The sequence below is a fragment of the Plectrocnemia conspersa genome, unplaced genomic scaffold (genome assembly GCF_051122295.1).
Source record: "Plectrocnemia conspersa isolate PC_06_02 unplaced genomic scaffold, ASM5112229v1 ptg000013l, whole genome shotgun sequence".
NCBI lineage: Eukaryota > Metazoa > Arthropoda > Insecta > Trichoptera > Polycentropodidae > Plectrocnemia > Plectrocnemia conspersa.
The window spans coordinates 31,175,086-31,201,137 of NW_028277177.1; the positions used below are offsets into that span (position 1 = coordinate 31,175,086).

Here is a 26,052-nt window from a genome sequence, read left to right on the forward strand (position 1 = left end):
AAGATTCAGTATATATTTTCTTGAAAACCTTTGTACTTGTTATGCAGAAGCAAGTATTGATATTCACTCTTCATATCACTTTCAATAATCTTAAATATCATTTTCATAATTGGTGAATTCTACAATGAACCTATAACTTATGGATTAATTTTTACACATATACTTATTGTCCCATCAGTTGCAATTGACACAATTGTATTTAATCAAGTGTGATTTTAATATTATAAAGAAACTTTGGCTGCAACTAAAATTAAATAACAATAATATATTAGCATATGCTAGTTGTATTTTTACATTCAATATTATTGTAGAGCCACACCCTCGGCTTGGGATCCACGGTTTGCCAGGCCATAAAAATTAAATTAAATTAAAACATTTTTTATAAAAACTAGTATGTAAATAATTTGTAAAAAATAAGTTTTCTCTCTGGTATATGTTATATTAGATATAAAGGCCACGATGACACATTGAGTCAATATAATCAGAATCAGGCTCGCACATGACCAGCGTGCAGCGGCTAAAAATATTATAAATAAATGTCACAATATTTATTAAAATTGCTTGTATATATTTCAGTATATCATTCGTATAAGATTTTTAGCATATAAAATATTCCATCATACTATTAAAAGTTGTGCAATTGTAGTTATCTATGTATGTATACAGTTATGAAGGATTGTTCATTCTAGAATTGAAGTACCTTTATTTTTAGATTTTTGAGGTCAACCAAACATTATACCTTATACCAGGGCTGTCTAACACGCGGACCGCGGACCTCAGGTAGATTTTGTATTTAATGTGCGAAAAAGTCAAATCATAATTTGAACTTTATAATAAAGAAAATAAATATTCAAAAAAGAATAAAAAAATGTATAAGTTATCATCTTTGTTTTTAGAATATGCACCTAAAAATGGGTTTAAATTGTTTTATTGCAGGGTCTGTGTCTCAGGGTAGTCTACAGGGACTCGAACCCTGGGTTCTAACAGGGTTCGAGTCCCGTTTTTTAGCCTACTTGTTTTATATAGCTAGACCACCCCTAGAAAAATATACTTTATGCGCGCTTGTATAAGATACATTGGAGCGCTCACCGAGCTCCTTTTGCTGCTACCATGTTTGAGAAAAAAATATAATTGAATAAGGAAAACGACTATTTAATAACAAACAATAAAAATAAAATTAAGTACCTTGTTTGCATGCAAATTACAGCAGTGATTAAAGATTACAGTGTGAAACAACACTATACTGCATTACACAGTGAACAATTTGATATTTATTTTGGAGATGCAAGAAGTACAATTATTGCAAAATATAAGAAGAAACTTATGTAGCAAACTACATTTTTTTAAGAAAGTTACCGCTATAGAAAGAACTAGCCTTGCTGATCCGTACAATGTAGCTTTGAAGCTAGCGAAAGCAAAAGAACTTTTAGTGACGGTGTAATATTGAAGAAGTGTGCGATAGAAATGGCGAAACAATTTGGCGACCTCCAATTAGCTCAAAGTTTACATTTTGTTACATATTATTTAATTGTGTGTGATCGGCGAACGAGGCGCCGCCGATCGTCAAATTCCCGTCGAAGTTCGCCAAAGTATGTGTTGCCCTCCGCCGCCGTCACGGCAATGTTACCAGAGTACCGTCTAATTTCGGTTAAAATAAAATAAATAAATAAGCCCCCCACAGTGTATTTTTACTAATTGTATATTTTCTGCAATTTTAATTTAAATGTCTTAGTTATTTTAAAAAAGTTTTTTATTTTTGTTTTTTCAATACATTTTGAAAGGATTTGCAGACCCTACTAACTGTAATTTTCAAATAAACATTAAAAATTTCTAAAAAGTTTTTTACTTTTGTTTACTCAATATATTGAAAAGATTTGCAAACCCTACTAACTGTAATATTTTCAAATAAACATTAAAAATTTTTAATACTCAATTTTCAATTTTTTCATCTCAATCCAGCCCCCGAATTTCTTAATGTTGGCCAGACCAGCCTTAGACATTACTTTAGCAGTGTTTATAAATGATACGGGGCACAATTGCAACATATGAAAGTAATGTTTTGCGGAAATTATAGCAGTGGCCTTTAGATTGCCATTTTATTTTATTTATTGGATAGGTATGTAACATTTCACTCCAATTTCGGCTTTAAAATCCGAGTGGAGATACATGGCTAGTAAAAATATAAGCAAGTTATACCTCGGTACGTCATTATCTTATTAGAACAACTGTGTTATATTCATAATAACGCAAAGTACGATGTTCTGAAAAATTGCTGCTAAAAACCTATGTCAAAATAGTGTCGCAAAATTATGGGAAAAGGGGAATGGAAGGTCATTCGTTATCAATAATGATTTCATTAAAAGATTCAAATCAATACCGCTTAGCTGCAGAAAAATACATTTTTCGCGTAAGCAATTAGAAGCTCGCCCTAGGCTCATCAAATGCTCTGACGCCTACGGTGATACATAAATAAATAATAATATTTATAATTTTTTATTAAGTAATAAGGGGTAGAGCAGTGATGAAGTCACGAATGAAGTCATTCAAAAGACGGTCGATGAACTTTATGTTAAATAGTATTTAGAACTAGCACTTTATTTAATCTAAATTTTTATAACAAATTTGAATATGATGATTTGACAGGTTTTTGCCATATACAGTAAATCAACTCAGACAAATGGGCATATACATACGTATACATCAGAGATGTCATTTCAACATCTTACAGGGGGGGGGACAAAAGCTGGCTAGTCAGTGGTCGTTTAAAAATATTTCCATTTCAACAAGATTCATTTTTCTGGTCAAATTCAAGGGGTCCTCGTTTAGAATCCACGTAAAAATATCCAAATCGTGCCATCGCAGTAGAAACGTTCGGTTATCTAGCGGTCATATTAAGATTTTTACAACTATATTACGACTTACAATAAGTGAAAATCGTATGAAGCATATCTAAACCAAATTTTGACCAATAGGAGAGCGCAAAAAACAAATAATCTCTTTTCAGAAACCAAAAAAAGCCGTCGCAGTAGGAACGCTCGCTACCACTGCGACTGTTGTCCACTGATTTTATTGCTTTTGACGTGAATTTTTGACTTCTGAGAAGTGATAATTGTTTTTGCGTTCTCATATTGACCAAAATTCGGTTTGAATACACTTAGACTAATACTCTCACATTAGAAGTCCATAGTAATATCGGCGAGGATAGTTATAAATATTTTTAAAACATATAGTAATATCGAAATTCAGACAAACTATAGAGGAATATACGAGATGAGACTTTTATTTCTTTTCCACTTATTTTCCCATGACAGTATTTTAAACTTGCCCTAATGGAAATTCTAAAACTATGATTAGTTTTAGAACTCTCAGTAGGTCAAGTTGGGTTTGGTCAATTCGTGTAGGTTATGTTTGGGTTTGAACAGCAAATGTACGTTTCTCAACTGTTAAAATGGAGTTTTATAGATTTATTGGTAAAAATATATATCTACCGGTGAAAATGTATTTCTATATGATTTTACTAAAAAGACATATTTAAAAAATATTGTTAGGTTAAATTCGAAACATTTTTTTTAATTTTCTTTGAGGAATAACCCGAGAATTTGTGGTTTAGAATCAGGGTCGTTATTTCAATTTCATTAAGATTCATAGTATTTAATTTTATATGATGCGTTTTTCTAGTTAGAAACGAACCAGAAGTTGTATATGTGCAAATCGCCATTTTATAGAAAACAAAAGTGCCGGTGTTGCCATGTCTCGCTCCGCGTCCGCGAGATGTCAGCGGCGTCGGCTGGCGCAGTGTACTCCCGCACCCCGTCGCGTTCGTCGGTCGCTCGCTGTTCGTTCGGAAAATCGCCGGCGTCCGGACCGGCGTTTCGCTGGTGAACCGCCAGTTTCGTCTCTGGAGTGACAGACACGCGCACTCCTGAAACATGGGTGAGTATCGATTCAAATCGAGCGCCTTCGCGATCGAGGGGCGCGTCTATGACAGCGATCTTTTTCGTTTCGCACCCCCGATGTTGCCGTCGTTCAAAATATCGAATCGATCGCCTTCCGCTTCTTCTTCTTTTTCATTTTTTATTTTTTATTTATTTCGTCGGCTAATTTTAAACAAATGATAATAGCAAAAAAGCTATGTTAGATACAAAATCTATGTCACAAATATAAAATACTATCTAGTCTTGTATTTTTAGGTATAGTAATTTCGCGATATATAATCTGGAGAACATAGAATACGTTTCGTATTCAATAGTTTCAAAAACAATTGAATACGAAAACACAAATTTCATAAAAATATTACAAAATTTACTTCTACTATTATATATAATACAAGACGTGTTACTGGCTTACAATCATTTGCATGCTTACAGTTTTTTTTATTAGCTACAATATAATAAAAACAAGAATGATAACACAAACAATCGTTTCGAGATAAGTATTAAATAATAGTAAATGAGTATTATTTAATTCTTATTAAATTAAGAAAAATGTATTGTTAAAATGTTATTGTTTATATTTAATTCTATATAATATTTCATAGGGCAATGTTAACAAATCAATATTTAGTTAAAATTTAATTCAAAGCACCATAACATTAATTATTACTAACTTTTTAGTTAATTTACTTACCATACACAAACAGGCTCTCGTTTATTATTATTATTATGAATAATCACAATAAAATAATGCACATGCTTGCTAAAATATAAAGGTGCGATAGGAAATTATTTTAAGAAATATGTGCATTTAAATAAATACTTCGTTCCATAAAACGAATTGTTTGTCTTCGGAAAGGGATTCGTTGCAGATATGTAATTACGCATGTGTTCATGGGGTGTTCACTGTTCTGACCAATTTAAATTGTCCTCAAATATAATCTGCAAAAATCATAATTTAATTAGAAATTTTCTGTAGCAATATTCATATTTTAATCACTATTTTATTTAATAAATCATAATTACAATGTCAAGACTAAAATGTAACTAAAAATGACTTATTTTAATGATATGTTTTTTTATATTATGTTGATCTAACTTATTGTAATTAAAACTGACGATACAGCTGAAATTAGCAAATTTTACATGTTCTTTGAGACAAAAATATTGTATTTTGTCATACCAATTGTGTCAAAATTGAAAATAATTGCAACTGAAATCAGCATGAAAATTTAAATATTATTAAAGTAATCTTATATTTGTGACAAAAATTATTGTTCAGTCAAGTTAGTACAATAATAAAGAATGCAAAACAATTGATGTTTTGTTTGTTTTTAAAACACGGTTTAATTGATCTACACAGTATTTTTTTCTTAGAATCAATGTAACGATCGTTAATCTGATCAATTGAATAGCGACGAACAAAAATAATCATATCTAGTTCATATGAATGAAACGCGTACAGTAATGAGATTAGCCAAAATATGTAACCATAAATTAATACCAGAATTTAAAATTAACCCAACGTTGTCGCCATACATTTATTTGGGTCGTTTTGAGTACATTCTTGAGCTCTATGAGAATTTATCGTAATTGGCTTATTATCGCTTTCGGTCGTGACTTAAATCCATAATTTTCCTTCATTTTCATGTAAATGAATAATTCGCTTATACGCACAACGTGAACGTACATACATATAAACAGCATTTCTGTATTGTCTGATACTAGAGTTGCACTATCTATATTTAAGTCTCATCAATACTATGTCATATTTATTTTTAATTCAATACAATGGTCAATGATGGTTTTCCTTATATTTATTATATTTTTTATTAAACGAATAATGTAAAACCATAATAAAAAAGAAATGGGTTCGAATTCCATATGGGCCCTAGTGCTTTTTATCGTGTATGACAAATTATATCATATAATAATAGTTTCGATTGATCATCACAGAGTACGTTTTCCTAGATTTTCCTTTTCTCTAGGATGAATATCGTAATGTTAAATTAAAATCGAGCTAGGCTACATGCTAGGTTGTCATACATATATTTATGTATAAAAAATATTTTTGTGAATATTACGAATTTTTTTATAATATATCTCATTATGGTTTGATTTAAAAGTAAAACATCTAAGCTAATGAAATTTTTAATCTAAAAAACTAAACACACAAATCGGTTACTTAATCAGTGCGATGAAGCATGCGAATGTACATGGGACATATTCGCAGAAAAAATGAGCAAAATCGTTACTTTCCCTAGTCCCTTTCGCAAGATAGAGGACGTTTAGTCTGTCTTGGTCCCTTCGTGCGGTTGCCAAGACTCCCGATTCGATTGGCGTGCACGTAAAGGGGGGTGCGGGGTGTATTCCGTACACCCTCGTACACCCCCTGTGATCGTTACCTACCGCAACAGCTGCGGGGTTATTTGGGGTAGCGTCTGAGTTTGCCTGCACTCGGTTCCCCTCGATTGACTCCTGTATGCCGACTATTGCGAATGGATACTGCAAAATCACACCTGTCAAGATATGACCTGCATTTAGAATCTTATTACTGGTAGTACCGGTATTGGAGCAAAAATTTACCTTCGGTATGAAATACTGGTAGTATCGAAAATATGATTTTTACATATTATTTGTTGAAAACAATATCTCAGTGACTTAGACCTACAAAAGCGACGATTCCCATATTGTTTGAAAGCAAAAGCGTAGAATAAAACGATGCTTAGTGTAGGGGATTGACCCAAGTAGTTTTATTGGGGTAGGATATCAAAGTAAATAAATTATCCATTTTATACTTTCAGGTCCAAAATATCGGCCCTTCTTGCCTATGCTAAAAATCCTACAGGTCGATATTTCGGCGCAAATTTTATAATTAAATTCAACATGTTAGATCTTTTTGTATTTTTGTATATACGTGACGTATCGACATGAAAGGAATACAATTTGCTTTATCTCAGGCAAATATAACAGTACCTAGCAGTTCCCAGTTTGTGATAGGGATGGCTGGCGAAGTGAAAACAAAAAAGTATTGCATACACTTCTACTACTTATACATTTTTCTTTACATTCAGATATACTTTTATCGAAATCAATCACGGAATATGCTTCACTAAATATTGCTTTTAAAAATTAGCAATAAGTAAATCTATATAATCAATAATTATATTTAAATAAAAAAACGTATTTGAAAAAAATACGCGAAGTGTATGTTTTTTTTAAAAAAAATCCTTTTTCATTGGAAAATAATGCAATTTTATTATTTTCTGTTACGAACTAAAGATAGGTTGTACTAGGCGATTTAATTAAAATGTGTTGACGAGTGTTTTTTTAAATCAAATTGTAAGACAATAAATATGAAAAATATTATTTTTTTGTTGTAACAACTAAATATTATTTCAGTGAATAACGGTATTTACTGTTTTTCTCTCGGTAATACCGGTATTACTGCAATCCCTAATTGCGATTCGGTGCTTCTATCTGCCATATAAAATAATACATTTAAGTTTGAGAAACCATGGGTTAGAGAATGTATGCGCAAGAAAATAAGTCGCTCTCAAAACGCCATTTCTCAAAAAACATCACTCAAAACTGCTCTAATTGTGCCTAATTGTCATAATAGCTGTTGATCACCAGTTCAATTAGAACGGTAGGTATATAGCATGTATCATAAATTTTTATAATTGGCTATAAAAATTATATGATATACATATGTGCAATGCTATTACGTTTCATTGCTATACCTGCATTTTTTATTTAATTTATTGAAGAATTCATTTTGTAAACATCGATGGTATCTCCAGATGTTTCAGACAGAAGTTAGGCGAAATTGCAATTTTGTAAACGTCGATACGCACTTGAGAATATTACTGACTTGATTTAAGATAATTGAGGTAACAAGGATTGACACCAATTTAAAGCAATCAACATAAGTCGGGCGCTGGTGTTGAAAAATGCTTTAAAACTCTCAAACGCCATCCACTGCTAAAGGAATTTATTACTTCTTTATCAAATATTTGTTCAACGAGTGTACACATCCGAGTAAACTTACAATCGTCGTTTGAGATAATCGAAACAAAACTGCTGTCATCAGTTGCCATTGACCAATTATCAACATTCGGAGGCTATGTGTCAGTAGTGATCATCTACTGTTATAACTGTATAACCATTGAAACATCAACGTAAATCGCTCGCGTTGTTTACGTAGTTGTGTCGCGCGTTAATCAGCAATGTAAATTGCTCAATATGTGCATGCGTTAGTTTTTTTTACAGACCGACAATTATACTAATTGATGCTAGTTTCCAATGCTAAAATTGTTTATTTGACTTTCAAACTTGGCGTCTTCCACCTTCAATGTCGCCTTTGGATTTTTGGCGATGGTTATACCGAAAAATTCGCTGATATGCAAGCAAATATTCAAGCAGTTATTTGCTCAAAAGCGACTTCACTTATAGATTAGACATGCTAGCATAGACTAAATCAATACTGTATAATTTACAAAAATATCGCTAAAAGAACAAGGCAGTTAATTAGCTGAATTATCAATTTAATCATGGACATATTTTCACAAAGGATCATATTTAATTAATCGGCCGCTAGAAGAACCCAGGGTTTGAGATGCTTGGAAATACGCTCATATAATAGCTCCTCTGTTCTTTCTTATCTTCATCATCGATATATATGCAACAATTCAGAATGTGATGATGACTTGAAAATTATATGATGACTTGAAAATGTTTCAAATTATTTGCACAAATTCAGATTCGCTGTGGGGGTGGTCGATCACGTTACATTTTCCAGCTTCCCTTGTCCGGCGGATGTGTTTTAAGCAGAAATACTTCCGTCGATTACTTGGAAGTATGATCGAGTAAGGATGGAGGTTGTGTGTGCATATTGCCAAAGTTTGTCATAAGGCATCGAAGATGCTCGGTTTCATTATGCGGAGCGCGTGTGACAAATTCGTGTGTCACGTTAAATTGGCCATTTATTATCGATTCTCGTTCTATGCGATACAGTAGCCCTTGATACGGCACACTCGGAAATAGCTCCATTGTCTAGAATTATATCGAAAGTACCCCCTTGTTGTTAGAGATAATTCGAGGGTTTTTTTATTTTATTTTTTAAGGATCGAATCCGTATTTGTATATTGGTGCTTTGTTGCTAGAATCATTTAGATACAATTCATTGTATTCTCAGCGTAGTGTTTAATCAATAAAGCACTTTTTGAAGTTGCTAAGGGGTGGTGTCGACAATCCGTAATGCTCTGTAATTTATAAAATCTAACCTACTGAAAGTTCTAAAACTTTTATTTCAGTCAAAAATACTCTCAGAGTAAAATAAGCTGAAGGAAAAGTAAGTCGAATCTCACATATTGCTTCATGCAATTCGATATTACAATTATGTTTTAAAAATATGATGGCTAATCTTATCGATGAGAGTATTGATCGAAGTATATTCAAACCCAATTTTGGTCAATAGGAGCGCCTAAAAACAATTATCACTTCTCAGAAGTCAAAAATTCACGTGAAAAGCAATAAAATCGTGTCGGTTCCTACTGCCACGGCTTATTGGTCAAAATTCGGTTCAGATGCTTCATTATATTTTCACTTATTGTAAGTCGTAATATTGTTATATAAAGTCTTAATATAAACGCTAGATAACCGAGCGTTTCCACTGCGATGGCACGATTTTATTGCTTTTGACGTGGATTCTAAACAGGGACATCATTTTGGGGCATTTGACTCTCTTTTAATTTGATAATTTAATAAAATAACATGAAATTTAATGAAATCGAAATAATAAAATACTACTTATCTCTCTGTGGCTTATGTGACACTTTCCTATTAAATTAAAAAAAACACAGTTTGTAATTACACTACCACTTCAATCATGAATGTGTCAGTAATAGTACTTGCCCAGGGACGTCATTTGGGAGTGCAGGTTGAGCACTTGCCTCCCCCGTTACATTTAGCCAGAAAAAAACATTTCAGATCGAAATATTAGTAAAACGACCACTGAATGACCAACTCCTCTCCCCCCCCCTTTGAAAAAAAGTTGAAATGACGTCCCTGATTCTAAACCAATTCTCTCCAAATAAAATCTAAAGGAAACAGCGTCGAATCTATTCCAAAAATATGTTATTTCAGTAAAATCATATCGTAATACATTTTCAACGGTAGATATACATATGTATGTATTTACCAGTCAAAATATAATTTATCTGACTTATAAATTATATTATTTGAACTTTTCATTTTGAATGTGTATTTTTCAGTGAAGTTATATTTTTACTAGTAAAGTCCAAATACATTTTCACAAGTAGATATATATTTCTGCTAGCAAAAATATAATTCAACTGATTATATGCTGCTTTAAAATGTCTATGAAACTAATTTGTCAGTTGCAAAACGTATATTTGCTGTTCAAACCCAAACCTAATCTACACGAATTAACTAAACCCAACTTGACATAATGAAAGTTCTAAAACTAATTATAGTTTTAGAAGTTTCATTAGGTCAAGTTCAAAATACACGATAATAAGAATCCATGGGTAAACTTAGTTATATTTATATTCTGTAATACATATATAAAACAGTAAGATTTAGACTCGTATTAGCCTTGATATTTTTTCACGGAACATTAATTTACTTTATGCGGAACACCAGTGTTCCGCGGAACATAATTCGGGAGACGCTGCTCTAACTTTTCCTCCTCTCCCCGGAAAATTCTGAAATGACGTCCCTAGTGACGATCGTAGGTTGAACATTGTTTTTGTGCACTGATTGCTATAGAATATTATTGATTCTTAGTTTCAAACGACTCAATTTTTTAATGCAAGCTGGCAATTTACTCTCTCATGATCGAACAAATAAATCATCATCTATGGTCAAGTGTTTAAGATATAATACGAAGGCAAAGCTGTGTACGAAATCTAGTTGTCCAATAAAACGGCAATAAAAAACACTCGCATGCAATTGACCGGCGAGAAATTGTCCTTTCGGACATTGTGTAACAAACGACGTAATCGAGTGCACTTATCGCTAACCGCAAAGCTTTTACCGGAGCGTTTTAGCACACACTGTTCCAAGGTTATGCGAAATCAAACCTGCTCTTGACAAACATTTGCTTGGAGAGCTATAATAAAAAATACAGATGAAATCCGGCAAGTGGATCAGTAGACGAACAACGAGTGAGTCATCGCCGCATGCCGGCGGAACCACTTTCGAACTAGCAGACCAGACGAGAGAAAAATTAAAAATTTCTCGCAATCAATCTCCGTAGAACACTTCCTGATTTCGTAAGCTCACGTAAAAAATATTCGTGCGCGTTAAATTGGTTTCGCAACGCAATATCAAGTACTGTTGCTTTGCAAAAACTACGTCCGTTTTGACGCTTTTTGTACTGAGAAAGTTTGGTCTGAAACGAAACGATATCCGAGATAGACGAATGATTGAAAAAAATGACAAACGGAACTGGAATTTGGATCATATTACAAATAACATAAAACTCCGTTCTTTACTGACCGGATCGAAAAAATCAACGATCATGTTTCATGTGTGCATGATACTGATACCATTTTAGAATAAGTCAATCGAAACGAACAAACGTTCGTCTCGAATTGAGACAAGAATGCTAACTAGATTACGCACTGAACCAAAAACTAATTCAATTATCGACACGATCGATAAGCATAATTGGCAACGTATCGATTAGTAAGTTCCAAAAAAAATATTATAGTGCCATTAAACATATAAAACACTCGATATCGTGTGACAATAGTTCAACAACCCTACAGTTTCGCATGTCAGCTCTAGACCCTAGTTCGTGCCAAGTGATTATAATGCATTTAGTATAAAAAACGCGTGTTTTCACTTTTATCTGTGGCTTGATATAAGAACGACCAATGTCACTTTCTTAATAAAATGGTTATTTTATTATTAATTATATATGTATCTTAAAATCAAGTTATATTTGACATATTTAAAATTCGTTTTTAGGTTTAGTCGAGCCACTGATGTAACGGTTTCAGTTATCTGTTCGTTAATTCCGATATTCATACTTTATCAATGACTTGATTGGAATTAATTTGCTTAATCAATGGCAACCTAGACCCATTTTCTCAGTTTACAGACGTGAAAATAATACGTTATGCAACAGCTCCGGATGCATCCATGCCTGTCTGCGCCGATCTCGTTAAGGCTTTTGCCAATGGTACAGTTGCGTCACTCGATTAGTTCTCCTCAGGTGAACACGACGAAATCGAAAACCAACTTTGCATAAATAAAGTAATTTATTCTTGTCGCGTTCCACGAGAAGCTACAGCACCGGTTAACTTTGGTTAACGGAGTAAGTGTAGATAGCGGGTCTAAAAATAAGGCAGTTTCATTCTTTTATTTGTTCGAAGTGCTTCTCGAGCGAGAATGTGTACCCATAGACAACATTTAGGCGAGCTTCATAAATTTTCTCTTAAAAACTACTTCAAACTGGAATACTCGACTTAGATACTAAAAAATCAGTTAACCGGTTCAAATAATGTTGATTATGATTAAAATAGAAGTATTAGTATACAACTTCAAGCATAAATTTATTAAACACATTTCGGAACTCAGGTCCAAAGGGCTTGCTGCCATTGCGGCCTTTTTTATTCTTGGCTTTTAAAAAAACATGGTAATCTATTGATTTATCTGATAATCTTGTTCGACATGAAGTTTCCAGCGATTGAAAAGTTTATTTTATTCTGTGTCGACGTTTGTTTTTATTAACGCACTAAAGAATAGTGTTGTAATTGTTCTTCTAATGATTAATTTTCTCCATGCTGTCTTTTTACACAGCCATATTTTTCTCAATCTCAATGTTTAATTGATTAAACAGCCTTCAGCTTTTGAACTCAAGAAATAAATTTTGCGATTCATCCAAATGGGTTGTGCAAAAAAAACGTCACATATCATCTTTTAGAATTTTTTATTTTATTTAATTTAATAGTTTTTTTTACTTATTTCTGTATTATTGGCTTTGAGAGCATTAAATATTTTTTTTAGTATACCTTTTGTGCTTAAAAAATTAGCATATTGTTGGCTTAAAACATTCACTGCTATTGTAATAGGTTTCAGAGCATACGATATTTCGGACAATGATTTAATTAAGAATGCAATGTATAAGTGAAAAAATAGAAATATTCTTGAGATTCTCATTAACAATTTATCGAGAAACAAGAGTTTCGATATTTCAAAATAAAACAATCTGGAATAAAGAGAATTAATATTATTAAGAATTTCTAGCTGTATAGGTCAAGGAAAAAAATGACTACCTGCGTTGCTGTAATACAAAAGTTTATTTTTAAACTACATTTCAAAATATTCCACTACAAATATAAACGAATGCTTGATGAATATATTTGGGCGTACGAACAGGCGAATATATTTGGATTGGCAACTTTTGGTTGTAAATACTTCTTTGCTTTATATTCCATAATTCCACTACAGCTCTGAACTGTCTAAAAAACTTGTTCTTCATTCAACTGTTTCTGTGATATCGCTTTGTTTTCTTTGGCTACAGGTGAAGTTACGATTCATCATGACCACATCTAAAATTATATGCAATCATTTTTTAATGGGATACCTACGGCGTTAGATGGTTAAGTATTGCTATTTTGCTCCGGATGATATTAATATTTAACTTCTATCTAGACAACAAGCCAGTATTCAATTCTGACATTGATCTTGACATTTCCATAGGAAGTTATGATCTCTTCTGCAATATCTAACACAATACCAGTGGTTATAACAGCTTAGACGTTTCTTACGATTAAATTCATTCGCAGCAGTTCTCCAGGTTAATATTCTTGCCATTAATGCACTCGACTATGTCTAGGGGACGTTATTTATTCCCCCTTGATTTTGACCAGAAAAATGCATGTTATTTAATTAAATACTATGAATCTTAATGAAATCGGAATATTAAAATAAATAATGTAAAATGCCAAAATGACGTCCCTGATTCTAAACCAGAAATTCTCAGGTTATCTCCCAAAAAATAATCTAAAAAAACATTCTTGAATCTATTCCGATAATATTTTTTAAATATTTCATTTCAGTGAAACCATATAAGAATACATTTTCACCGGTAGATATATCATACATATATGTTTACCAGTGAAAATATAATTTATCTGTCAGGTGCTAGTAAAATTATATGTTTTAAATTTTTCCATATGTAATAATAATCATTATTTATTTACAATTTTTATGTCGACGGCGACGGCACGATTTTATTGCTTTTGACGTAGATTTTTTACTTCTGAGAAGAGATAATTGTTTTTTGCGCTCTCCTATTGGTCAAAATTGGGTTGGGCGCTTCATTTGATTCTCACTTATTATAAGTCGCAGTATTGTTAAAAAAAGTTTCACTGTGACGACGACGGCACGATATTATTTTTTTGTCGTGAATTTTAATCAGAGAACCCTTGAATTTGGTCAGAAAAATGCATGTCATTCAATAAAATTCTGTTCAAATTAAAAAATCGACCACTGTCTGGCAAACTTTTGCCCCCCCTAGATAAGGCTGAAATGACGTCCCTGCCTAGGTTCACTGTCGTTAATTTGATGACATTACGATGACACTGCGACATCTCAAAACTCAAATTGGATTACCAGCGACGCCCACGATAAAGAGTTCATTCGAAGGGTTCAAAAGTCAGCGGATCAGCGCTAAAGAGCGTGATGTAACCGCCGAGGAATTACTAGGAAGCCCTTCTGATGCTCCAAGATATGCAAAATTAAAGTCTTCTGATCACAGAATTCGTTGCGGCAAGTTCAATCGCCGTTCGTCGACCATGCGTAAAGTTTTGGAATTACATGCTTGCGGATTCACTCTTTCATTTGTACAATATAATTCAATTTGGCCGATTGATGTTTACTCACGCGCTCAGTAATGAAACGTGCCTCATTTGAAACTTTTTATTGCGTTAATAATGAGATCTATGATATCCATTGATAAAGGATTTTGTAGGGAAGTTCATCTCAGATCATATGAGTTGGAAATTCCCGGGTAGATCTTAGTTTCTCGAGAAATTTTATGAAGCATTTTTTATTATATAAAATTAAATTTGTATGAATATTTTTGTAAGGTTTACAACCACTGCCTTTTTATATAACGCTGTATAAGTAAAGGCTGGTTCATGCCTTATATGTATACTTCTTGTAAGGGTTTGGGAATGACAAAAAAATGTTTACAAATTTGCAACATTCGAACTTGCCTTATTTTTGCTTAAGTATTAAAAGAAGAAACATAGATAAGAAACCCTTCCGAAGGTGTTCGTGTTCGGAAGATCATATTTGCATGACCAATATTTTTTTGCGATTTTCTATTACTCTAACCGGCCGGCGGCTTTATCTTTGCTTGCGTGATCTAAGAATCCGCACCGATGTGAATAAATTACGCAGAATGCAAAACGATTTAGGGCTATTTAATTTTTTCGATAATACAAAAAGGTTTTTTTGTTATTGTTTATGTAAAGTAGTAACATCTGTTATTGACAACTGTCTTACGATTATTATTGATAGCCGAAAGGGCCTTAATTTTTTTATTAATACAATTAGAAAATATCAATTTTGGGCTAAGCTCGAATTTTCAACCAGCAATTAAAGAGAAATTATATAATCGTTGAAACCAGGCATTGATGTCATTAATTAAATGTTTGCAAAATCCAGAATCTTTCACCAGTCAAGAAAATAATGACTTTTTTGGTTATTCTTCAAAAGCAAAAATATGGAAAATTGTAAAATAAGAAATTATTCGCAAAATATTTAATGGCTCGAAGAATTTTAAGAATCCTCGCGACTCCATTAAAAAATCATTAGAATCCATTGGAAAATTTATCATTGGTGCAATAATTAAAGAAAGAAATTTCTTTCAGCCTTACAGAGAGTAGTGTAAGAAAACCAACATCTTACGGATTAATGGAGAAAGAATTCATAATATTTGAATCGACGGGCAAGAGAACGAATAATTTACAGTCTATTTTTGAAGCCTTGTTGTCGATTAAACCAACATCAACAATACGAGAGGAATTTTTCCACGGCCGAAATTTTTTAACAAAAAATGTTTGATTCTACTTTAGATGGAATGTGTTTTTTAAAGTGTTATTTTAAAAATAATATGTAATAATGATCTGCAATACTTTACTGTATTACGTACATTTTTTCATTAATCAAAATTTTTCGAGAAATCAGAATGCATAGACTTGATGCTAAATATAGTATTTATAATACTGAGATTTTTTTCTTTATCTTTCATTGATGATTTACTTTCATCCTCTTTAACATCTTACTGTTATTGATATATTTTAATATGAGAAATATATGTACATATATTTATTACATACGTAATATCAGTTCATGTTTGTTTTGACTTGACGAATTTACGGTATATATATAGCAAAAAAAGGTCGGCCTCACCGAGCAATAACTTATCACTAGATTAAAACTCCACCGTGACTCAAAATATTCATATTCAATCAGTCGTAATGTCTGTAATTTGCGGCAGACGTACGCCACGATGGTAATTCAACGTAAAATCAGTAATCGCATACTCCGTTCAACCTGTATTTAGCACCCTAGCTGCTGGTAGATTTGGACTCCTCGCACGCACAAAAACAACTCGAGGTGGAAATTCCTGCGTCGTTAGCGTCGGCTTGGGCAATTTAAAAAGATCAAGAACGTTAACTTTTTTATTTGCCCGGCGAGCGAACAGCCGCCGGAAGAGTACAATCGGCGCAAAAGAGCAGAGTAATTATATCAAAAGGAGACCGCCAAGGAGGCATCTTACCCACTCTTCACTCTCTAAATCCCCGATGCGACAAACGCGCATCGTCAAGATGTTACACTGTAATTTTCAATTTCTGTTTACAAATATTGCGATATGATATTTTTACAGAACATTCGAAAACTTATTAAAAAATTTAAATACTAGATTAGTAACCACTAAATTCCATTATTACAATATTTTTACCACAATATAATATCGTTGATAACTCTATGTTTTTTCTGCAAAGTTTATCTCTGATAAAATATTTTACATGTTTACTATTTTAATCTCTTATATGTCTAAGTTTTGTATTTCTTATACTTTTGATTAAAAAGTTAATTATTACTTCAGCAGACATAATCCAAGGTTAGTGCTTCTATCAATTTTTACTGTAGTTCGATATTTTTGATTACACCCTAATGTTTGATTATACGCATATTTTAAAACTGAAAATTTCTTTCTATTAAATACATTTTATTCGTTGTAGTAAATTTTATCAATTACGCGGTTAGTGTGTGGCATAATTTTTTTGGTCGTTTAACCTTCATCCGTCCCTCAAATCCACTATCGACTATACACTAAATTTCCTCGGATCTTTTTTGACCCATATAGATTATTTTAACGTAAAATAGAAAAATTAGCAATTATTCGTATTTATATTACAAAAAACATCAATTTAATTAGTTACTATATTATTTTTATTTATTATTGCAAATAATACATTTAAAATATATATTTTATAATATTTCTAGCTAAGGAAACAGTTATGTACTTCTATTTAATAGATACTTCATTAATATATCCATATATTTTACACTATACTTTTTTTAATATAATATGATACATATAAGATATTATCATATCTACTAGCTGAAGTAGCTTATTATTAGAGAAATTTCAATACCTAAAATGTACGACCTAGCTCGATTTTAATCCGTGAGATTAGAAAATCTTGGTAAATCTAATCTGTAATGATCGATCAAAATTCTAATTATATAATAATCAATAATTACAATCTCACTGATAAATAGAAATTGAAAAACAACGGTCCACGTGGGATTTAAACCCAGGTTTTAAGGTCAATAAAGCCACTCTATCGTGCTTGTCAGTATTAGTATTGTATTGGGTATATATTGTGAATTTCATAATTTCTTATTTCAAATTAATAAATTTTGGAACTACTTTATATTATATAACATAATATATAGCGGCTAAAGAATCTCGAGATGAATGGGTCATACTTTGTGTATTTTCTTGATTTATTACGACGAATACAAACGTTAAAAATGATTCATAAAAACGACACATTCAAGTTGTTCTACCCTTGTTTCGTTTACACAAGGGGTTCCAAGGCCCCCGCGAAATTGACGATAGAGTTTTGGTGTTGTTAAAGTATACGAATTTTGAATCCGAGACGGCAAACCCCACCCCAGAATTCGCACAATTTAAATTTTTTCGTGTTTTTTAGAATACTGAAATATCGCTATATGAAGTGATGGTTAGATTTGTAATATAAAATTAAGTGTACTGCTAAGATTTTTTAGATATTTTTTTATATAAAAAATAAGCACAAATTACAAATGTTACTTTAGAATACATTTTAATGATTATGTGATTGCTGACAATGTTTGTAAAAATAATAAACATGGTAACGTAAACATATCATATATATTATTACTCGCATCTATGAATATTAAAATTTACCATGTCAAATTTCGTCATGTAAAGAGAAAGAATAACATACAACATAAAAAAATGCTGATCTCATAACCACATGAACACGAAACATCTGCACTTCTCAGAATTAATCACAATCATAATTATAAAACCGCAATTTATTCAGTAATTCACATATTTTTAGATCAACTTTATTTATTGTTATGTAATGTTTTCAAAAAATAATAACATTCGCATTTGTGCTAACAAATTACCAAGTATTTTAAATGTTATTGGTTAAATAAAATGGATAAAAAAACGATTGATACATATGCTAAAATAATAATAACATATTAAATTCAGCATTAAACTTTATATCACTTTCTCATTTCTCGAGAAATGGAAAACATAGATAAATATATCTCGTTTTAACTCTTCTTTAACATTTCTTTTAGTTGAGCCGCTAAAACGCCGTATTCTGTTATTGCAAGGGACAAGACATTGTACAAATCGATTGACACGCGACGATTGCGGGTGGTCCCTACAATTTTATAAGTACTAGGATATGTGTGGTTAAAACTGCTTGATTATTGTATAATACATTAAATGGAGGATATTCGTCGTACATAGTATATATGTATATGACGATCCTCAGTTATGATAAGAAGTCGATAATAATTCAGATGGGATAACTATTTGTTTGCAGTTTACTTCGCCACCCATGCATCGGCTTCGAAATTACAACCCACTCACATATCAGTTTCACCTATGGTGCACAACATCCTAAATGGGGCAAATTAAGCTCCGTCGAATGCGTCGCAGAGGTGACACCTCACTTAATTACGCTTCGGATGTGTAGTACGTACTCGCCGACCACAGATTGCTTTCGAGACCTCTGTCTATTGTGAACGCGAGTGGGTTCAAGAAGTTCAATTAGATTCGAGGCGTATCGGGGTCCCCAATTTTTGCGCAACATCACATCCGCAAACCTGCTTTTGTTGGCGGATGACTCATCACGCTCGTGCATCCGAATTAACCTTGATTTTTGATGAATGAGCGAGGCCCAGATTTATGATCGTTCTCGACTCTCGATTCGGTCCCTCGGGGAGAGGACGGGTTAAATGGAATTACACCGGGTTTATGGATTGATGAGCCTTGACCTGAAGGTCGGGACACGCCCTGGCTAGCTATCGCCCTTCGTGGTCTGTTCGGCCAGAATAACACCACTAAAATCCATTGATTAAAAACGTAAATGTGGCAATCGGCGCTCTTCCGATGGTATTGTCATGATTTTGCACAATAGGTACATACAATCAATTGCAGTAGAATAAAACACTTTGTTTTCAATTTACTAATCAGTAATACAAATATGATTGTGCTTTGATCACAATCTACATAATGTACTACTATAACATAATAAAAGAAACACTGATTAACCCGTATTATGTCAATTATTTTTTATTTTTACCTTCTAGTAACAAAACTCATTTTAAAATGTTAAAGTACAACTATGGTATAATTTAAAGAAATGTAATATAGACATATTATCTATGAAGCATTGCGGTAAACTAAAAAAAACTTAAATTGATGTATTTTTTTCCATGTAAGTTAGGTGTTTTCATTATCATTTAACTAGGGGGTTGAATGGGTTAATACAGATACTTTAAATTACCGACCTTTTAAAGTTTTTTATGTTTGTTGAATCAATATTTTTTTAGGGTTGAGAGATTTTTTTATCGAGGTTAGTGGTTATGCTTCGTTTCATTTAACAGAGTCACTTTGAGGCTTATCTCGTATTTTAAAACGCTATTTCATTGGTCCGCTTGTGCCGATCAAAGTTGTCATACGTTTCAACTACTTAATTGTTATTCCGACACTCACAGCGCACGGATGTCTTCAAATTGTTATCGCTATAAATGATAAGCATTGCTAAATTATTGATTTTAATATATAGCTTTTTAAAAATATAATAACATTTCTAATTCCTCTAAAAATTACAGGAAAACAAATTACTTACCTAATCAGAATCAAACTTTCCCGACATGTCCGGAAAAATCACGCCTGACAACCTCACTCACATTTGTCAGGATTATGAATTGACAAGGTCATTTTAAACACATTGCAAGCACAACGTTGGTGCGACTGTTGCCTGGATAATCTGCCACTTCTCTTAAAATCTATCCTGTATATTGCCAATCAAATAAATAAATAATTCGCATATAGGCAAGATGTGGATTCGTTTGTCGTGATTGTAGATCCGGAATCTATTTGAGATACTTGGGTGTGCTCGTGTTTTTATTAGACGTATGTACTTAAGTATGTACAATTTTTTTGTGCATATATTTTAATCCTCTTCATATTATTGAATGTTGATTTGGATGAAAATACATGTATTAATATTATTATAAGCTTATCCATAACCTTGCTGTATTTGCTTGACAACGCTTCGTGCGATAACAGTACATACATATATGCACATCGGTTTTCGCTTTGATCTTATCGAGAGCACGTGCTCGTCAGTTCCTTATTAGGTAACTGCTAAAACAGGTGTGTTTCTTCGGAAACCAATTATACTCGGTAGAGCTTTTAGAAGTAGTCCGAGTAATACATTTTTTTTATTGTTTATCGAACCACCTGTTTGAAGAAACGTCCACCGCAAAGGTCGACGCGTTGCAGCCGCGAATATGCACCTTTCGACACCAATTTCTTAGAACGCAATTAAAAATAACCGCCCATCAAAATCCTTTGCCGTAATATTACGCAAGCATTGTATAGTATTTTTTTTTATGAAATACGATAAGAGTATTTATAGCTCACTTGTTCCGTTATCAATCCGGAGCGGGACCGATTGGTGTTTATTTATTTTTTGCACTAATCTATTTGCTTTTTATGTTCTTTGCGATTCGAATGCGATTCGATTCGATCGTGAGTCATGATCGCGTTCTGAACAACACTGTTTTTTCTCCACTATATTTTGACAAATAATAATTGCGCGCGCAGGCCACACACGCCCATACGAAACGGGGCATTTTTATAAGGTGACGTCATGCCGCGATTCTGTGTCACTGTGTGAACGCGGACAGGGGTTGGCAACCGCTGGTTTTATCGCAGTTTTAATTGCCGTTATCACAAACGCTATTTGGCGATTGGCGATGTTCAAAAGTTTTTTTTTATATATTTTAAACGACGGCAACAAGTGTCGGAAGTCCCAAGAAACTAAAATACATAGTATGTAGTAATGGAACACTATATTTCGAGACTAGGCGCTCTACAAGTGGTGACCTCGGCGATTTTTTGCAGAGCGTGTCTACGAAAATGGCTTGCGTTTCGTATTTACAATTTGGCGTTTTGCGTGAACGAACGATGACAACTACTATAATCCAATTCGACTGTTTGCACACTTGGTTATTGATTTTGTTAGTTTAGATATCCCTGTCACGAAGCGGATAAGAACAAATTTGCTGCCGCAAAGATAAGATTTATATGTAAAAAATACACAATAATATATCATTTGCTATAGTAGATTTCGAAAATGTATTGTCTTTCAACTTATGTTTTGATATATATGTAAATACAATACTATCAAACAACAATTTTTTTCCTACTAAACTCACTAAAATTAGTAGTATTTTCTTTACAAAATTATAATTTTTGTTATTTATGGTTTACTATATACTTCATTTAAATAGCTCTTGACTAAAAACTTTGTTTTGCGATTCTTATCCAACTCTTTCGTCCATCTTAGTTGAGATGTCTTCATTTTAAAAAGACTCAACGTTGTCACTCGTTTTTAGATATTCAGATATTAAATTATGAAGAACTTGGTTCCCTTTTTCCTTTCTTATTAAATTATTTTAAGGCGTACATATCGTATTTTACCCCCTGTTAAAAATTACTTGAAATTACGAGGCATATTTGGAAAGTAAATATTTATAAGCATTTTATGAATAGGAATGTCTTATTTCATCGTCATACAAATTTTGCGTCTGTTCTTTTTTTCGGCTCTCAACGTCAGAATGCGCATTATTTTTTTTCTATTCAGAGAGTTGTAACATGCAATCGAAAAATACAGTGCATTGATTTTACAATTCTATAATCAATTTAATTTAATAGAGAAACGCTATACAAATAAAAATTTAAATACATGTTATAAAGGAATAGTGGCGATTTTCGATACAAAATATTGTGTATTGCAAAAAACTGAATAATGCTTAATAAGAAGACTTAAAACAATAATTTTGCAGTTGAACTTCAACTGCAAAATCAATTTAGTGCAACAAAAACTGTTAAATCAAAATTCATTGCAGAATTTATTGAGTTCATTTAGAGAGGGGGGTAGGTGAGAGCCTCAGGGGGACTTGCCGGAAACTTGGTTTTAAAGATGTGATTAAAGAATATATGGACGATTTTTTTTAGATAAATTAAAATTTTGTATTTGATATATTTTTGGGGCAATTATAGATCTTAATTCGACCCTAGTGGTGGTATATTCTGAATGAAAGTGTTTCGCTTTTTCTTACTCTGGCCAATGCGATATTTCGGGGCGGGAACTTACTTATGTTTTTGACTGTTACTTATCTTATAATAATAAATGTGTAATGACTATAATTCAAACTGCTATAAACTTCACCGACTTGTTCCTTTTGTCAAAGTGCTTCTAATCGCCACGAGATTAACCTTTTTTGTGCCACGGTATATTTCATAGCGCACGACCCCAATGCTAGCTATTTTTAGAATTAAAAATAAAATATATGTCAAGTAAATAAAAACACAATTTTTTTTTCAATTATTTTAAATATTTAACCTTTTTATTGACAAGTGAAATTAGGCGGTGTATGCTTAGAATGCCAAACATTTTTTTTTGCAAATATAGATGATTTTATAATATATTTAAAAAAAAATTTTCACGCAAAGTAAAAAATACATTTTTTTAAATAAAATATAACAATATTAAAAAAGTATATAACAATATTAAAAAAGTTTTCGGCATTTTTTGCATGTCACCCATCATCTAACGCTCAAAATTTGGTCGAGAAGAATCGTGTTACAAAAGCGCGCATTGGAAAGACACCCCAAACTGACTTTGTTTTAGATTTTGAGAAACGAAAATAGTTTTAGTCAAGTATTACACCAATTATTATTTGTTATTAAAAATTACGTTACATATATTTCATAGGCGCATTTTTAATGCAGCTATTCAAGCGGTAATCATTTTAATGGTAGTAATTTCTCCATAGATCAAGTCTAAATGCCACGTATGTGGCTCTCGGCATTACGATCGCTTAGCGACTGAGCCCCGTATGTGGCGCGTGGCATTAGAACTGTTAATAAACTTGTATTAATGTTTGGTGAAGGTTTTATGGTTTCCCTGTAACTAACCTCAGATCTAAAATTTAACGTCATAATTATATTAAGCATCGAGTTTATAATGTAATAATACCCAAAGCTCCTGTAATAGTTAACGCTTTATCATAGCTAAATATAAAGAGGTCGAATCATATGCTTATAATGTAACACATTACGTTGCATTATGATTTGCTTACATTGTCTCGCTTCAATGGTATTGAGCATTTATTATAGCGACGTGTTTACTTTCGTGCCAGTTTCTCTTCACGCCTCACGTAAGCATTTTACTTTTTATTAAATTGTGATTTCTATCCGGACGTTTAGTTCACTTTTAAGTATCGACCCTCTCGGGGTTTGTTGTGTTACTTGATTTTGTTTTCTACTCTTTCGGTTCACAGTCTCTGCATGCAGGCGGCAATGGGTTATTTCGGTATCGGCATTCCCACTTTTTCGATAGTTCGCCGCCTTCCATTCCGCCAGTCGGCTCCGAAGCGTTAACCGAAACGCACTCTTTCGAACCGCGGTTTTTTACGCGCACAAAACACCGGCCAGGTTTTTTTCTTCCGACCGATCGCACCGACCGGACAAAAACGTACACCGACACCGCCCGAGAGAATCTCAAAATCGAATCGAAAAACACTGCTTCCGGATGAAATCTTATAAAAATGGAATTGAGCGACCCGATCTGGAAATAGATTCGCGATAAATTCGCACAGCGCTCTTTCCAGAAACGAGACGTTTAGATCTTCGCACTATTATCGTTTCGATTAGTGCAATCTGCCACATTTGATGACTTGCGCGTATTCAGCTGTGTCTTGCCAATTTCTGGCGAAAGTGCCCCATCATAGTCGTGCTTTTTGATACTGTGATTGTCGGTATCCGATTGTCGGGTCCATTGTGGCCCAGCAGTAATTTTCCCATTTGGTCCGTATCCGGTGAAAGCGGCGAATTCGTGTTCCATTATGTGTAGCATACGTATTTTTTCATAGATCAGATAAAAAGCAGCGTGTAATTTTCAGAAGCGCCAACTAGACTGTGAAGTCTAAAAAAGCTAGAAATAATAAATAAAAAATTAACTGACCTGTATTTTGCACAATTGTGCTTCGAAACGTATGTTTTTCAGTTTACGAGTAGATTTATTATCGGCGTGCGATAAGGCTCGGTGCGGCAATCGTGATTCGATTGAACATTGACACTAATAACCTACTCGTGCTATCGGTCAATTGTGTGTAATTGGACGTGCAAGTGCTACTTTAGTTTGTAAAAGATGAAGCCCAAGCCGGAACCTTCTCCGGTCATAGACGCCAGGACCGACGCCGAGAGTTTCATACTCGCCGAAAAGATAGACGACACGAAAACGCCGAAAAAAAGCGAAAAGGAAATGAAGAAAGAAGCCAAGCGGCTGGAGAAGGAGCGAATCGAGAGGGAGAAGCTGGAGAAGAAGGAAAACGAGAGAATCGCGAAGGAGAGACAGGAAGAGCAGAAGAAGATCAAGAAGGGTACTATTATTATTCATTGTTAAAAATAAATAATTTCTTTAGCCACTTTGAATAAATAAATAAAAAAAAATTATTAAATTGACAACATTTAATTTAAAATAAAACTTATAGATCAACATTTTAACCATTAGCCATCAAAAGCCCTAAATCAATATATATATATATAAGGTGCTCAATTTACCATATTATTTCATTGCTCTTGATCTAACATCTAGCTGGTTTTTGACATTTAAAAGGTAGTAGTTTTCACTGGTGTTTAAACGTGATTAACATTTTCATGAAAATACGTTTTACTGATTCCCTTCGCTTCAAATGTTAGTTTGATATTTCACTTTTGCTTTACTCATGCAAGCATAATAAGTTTTTTGTTGATAATATAGGATTTTCAATATTTTGGCTACTCCTTATAGCAAATGTAACCCAATAATTTGATTATGTTGATAGTCAAGCATGTTAAATATGTTAAAAATATCCTACACATTGGAATGGAGTGGTAGAAAGAGTACTAAACTATTTATGATCGCCTTCCTTCCTGCGTTTTATGCGCCGTCGAGAGTTTTAAAAGCGATATCACTTCCGCGTCTTCCCAAAATAGTTTGTTTGACAGTTTTGAGCGTCTGACGGATTGAAGATTCGCGATTGTGGGTCATCCTCTCGATCGCTTGTGACCTTCTGGCTATCGTTTAGCGGCACAATGTTCGGCGTAACCGTGAGCTTATTGTGCAAATGACGCAATCGTACGCATACGAGCTGATGATGTATTCGAGAATGTCTGCTGCGAATCCACCGAGTGTTTAGCAGCTTTTGACTGCGA

The 26,052-nt window shown here is 33.0% G+C and overlaps 1 protein-coding gene across 23 annotated transcripts in view; it reads left to right on the forward strand.

Annotated features, from left to right (window-relative positions):
• The first annotated feature begins 3,794 nt into the window (after positions 1 to 3,794).
• Unc-115a (actin binding LIM protein Uncoordinated 115a) overlaps positions 3,795 to 26,052 on the forward strand; it is a 58,291-nt gene continuing 36,033 nt past the window's right edge. For 6 of the 23 annotated variants that reach the window (XR_015812005.1, XR_015812006.1, XM_088202388.1 and 3 more), the window contains exon 1: positions 3,795 to 3,933. Coding sequence is in view for 15 of the 23 variants with exons in the window: in XM_088202388.1 (XP_088058514.1) it covers positions 3,930 to 3,933 (4 nt within the window). In the remaining 8 variants the exon portion in view is untranslated. Of the gene's footprint in view, positions 3,934 to 24,217; positions 25,239 to 26,052 lie in introns of those variants that run through there. The other 17 variants (XR_015812000.1, XM_088202379.1, XM_088202375.1 and 14 more) reach the window with 5 other exon arrangements.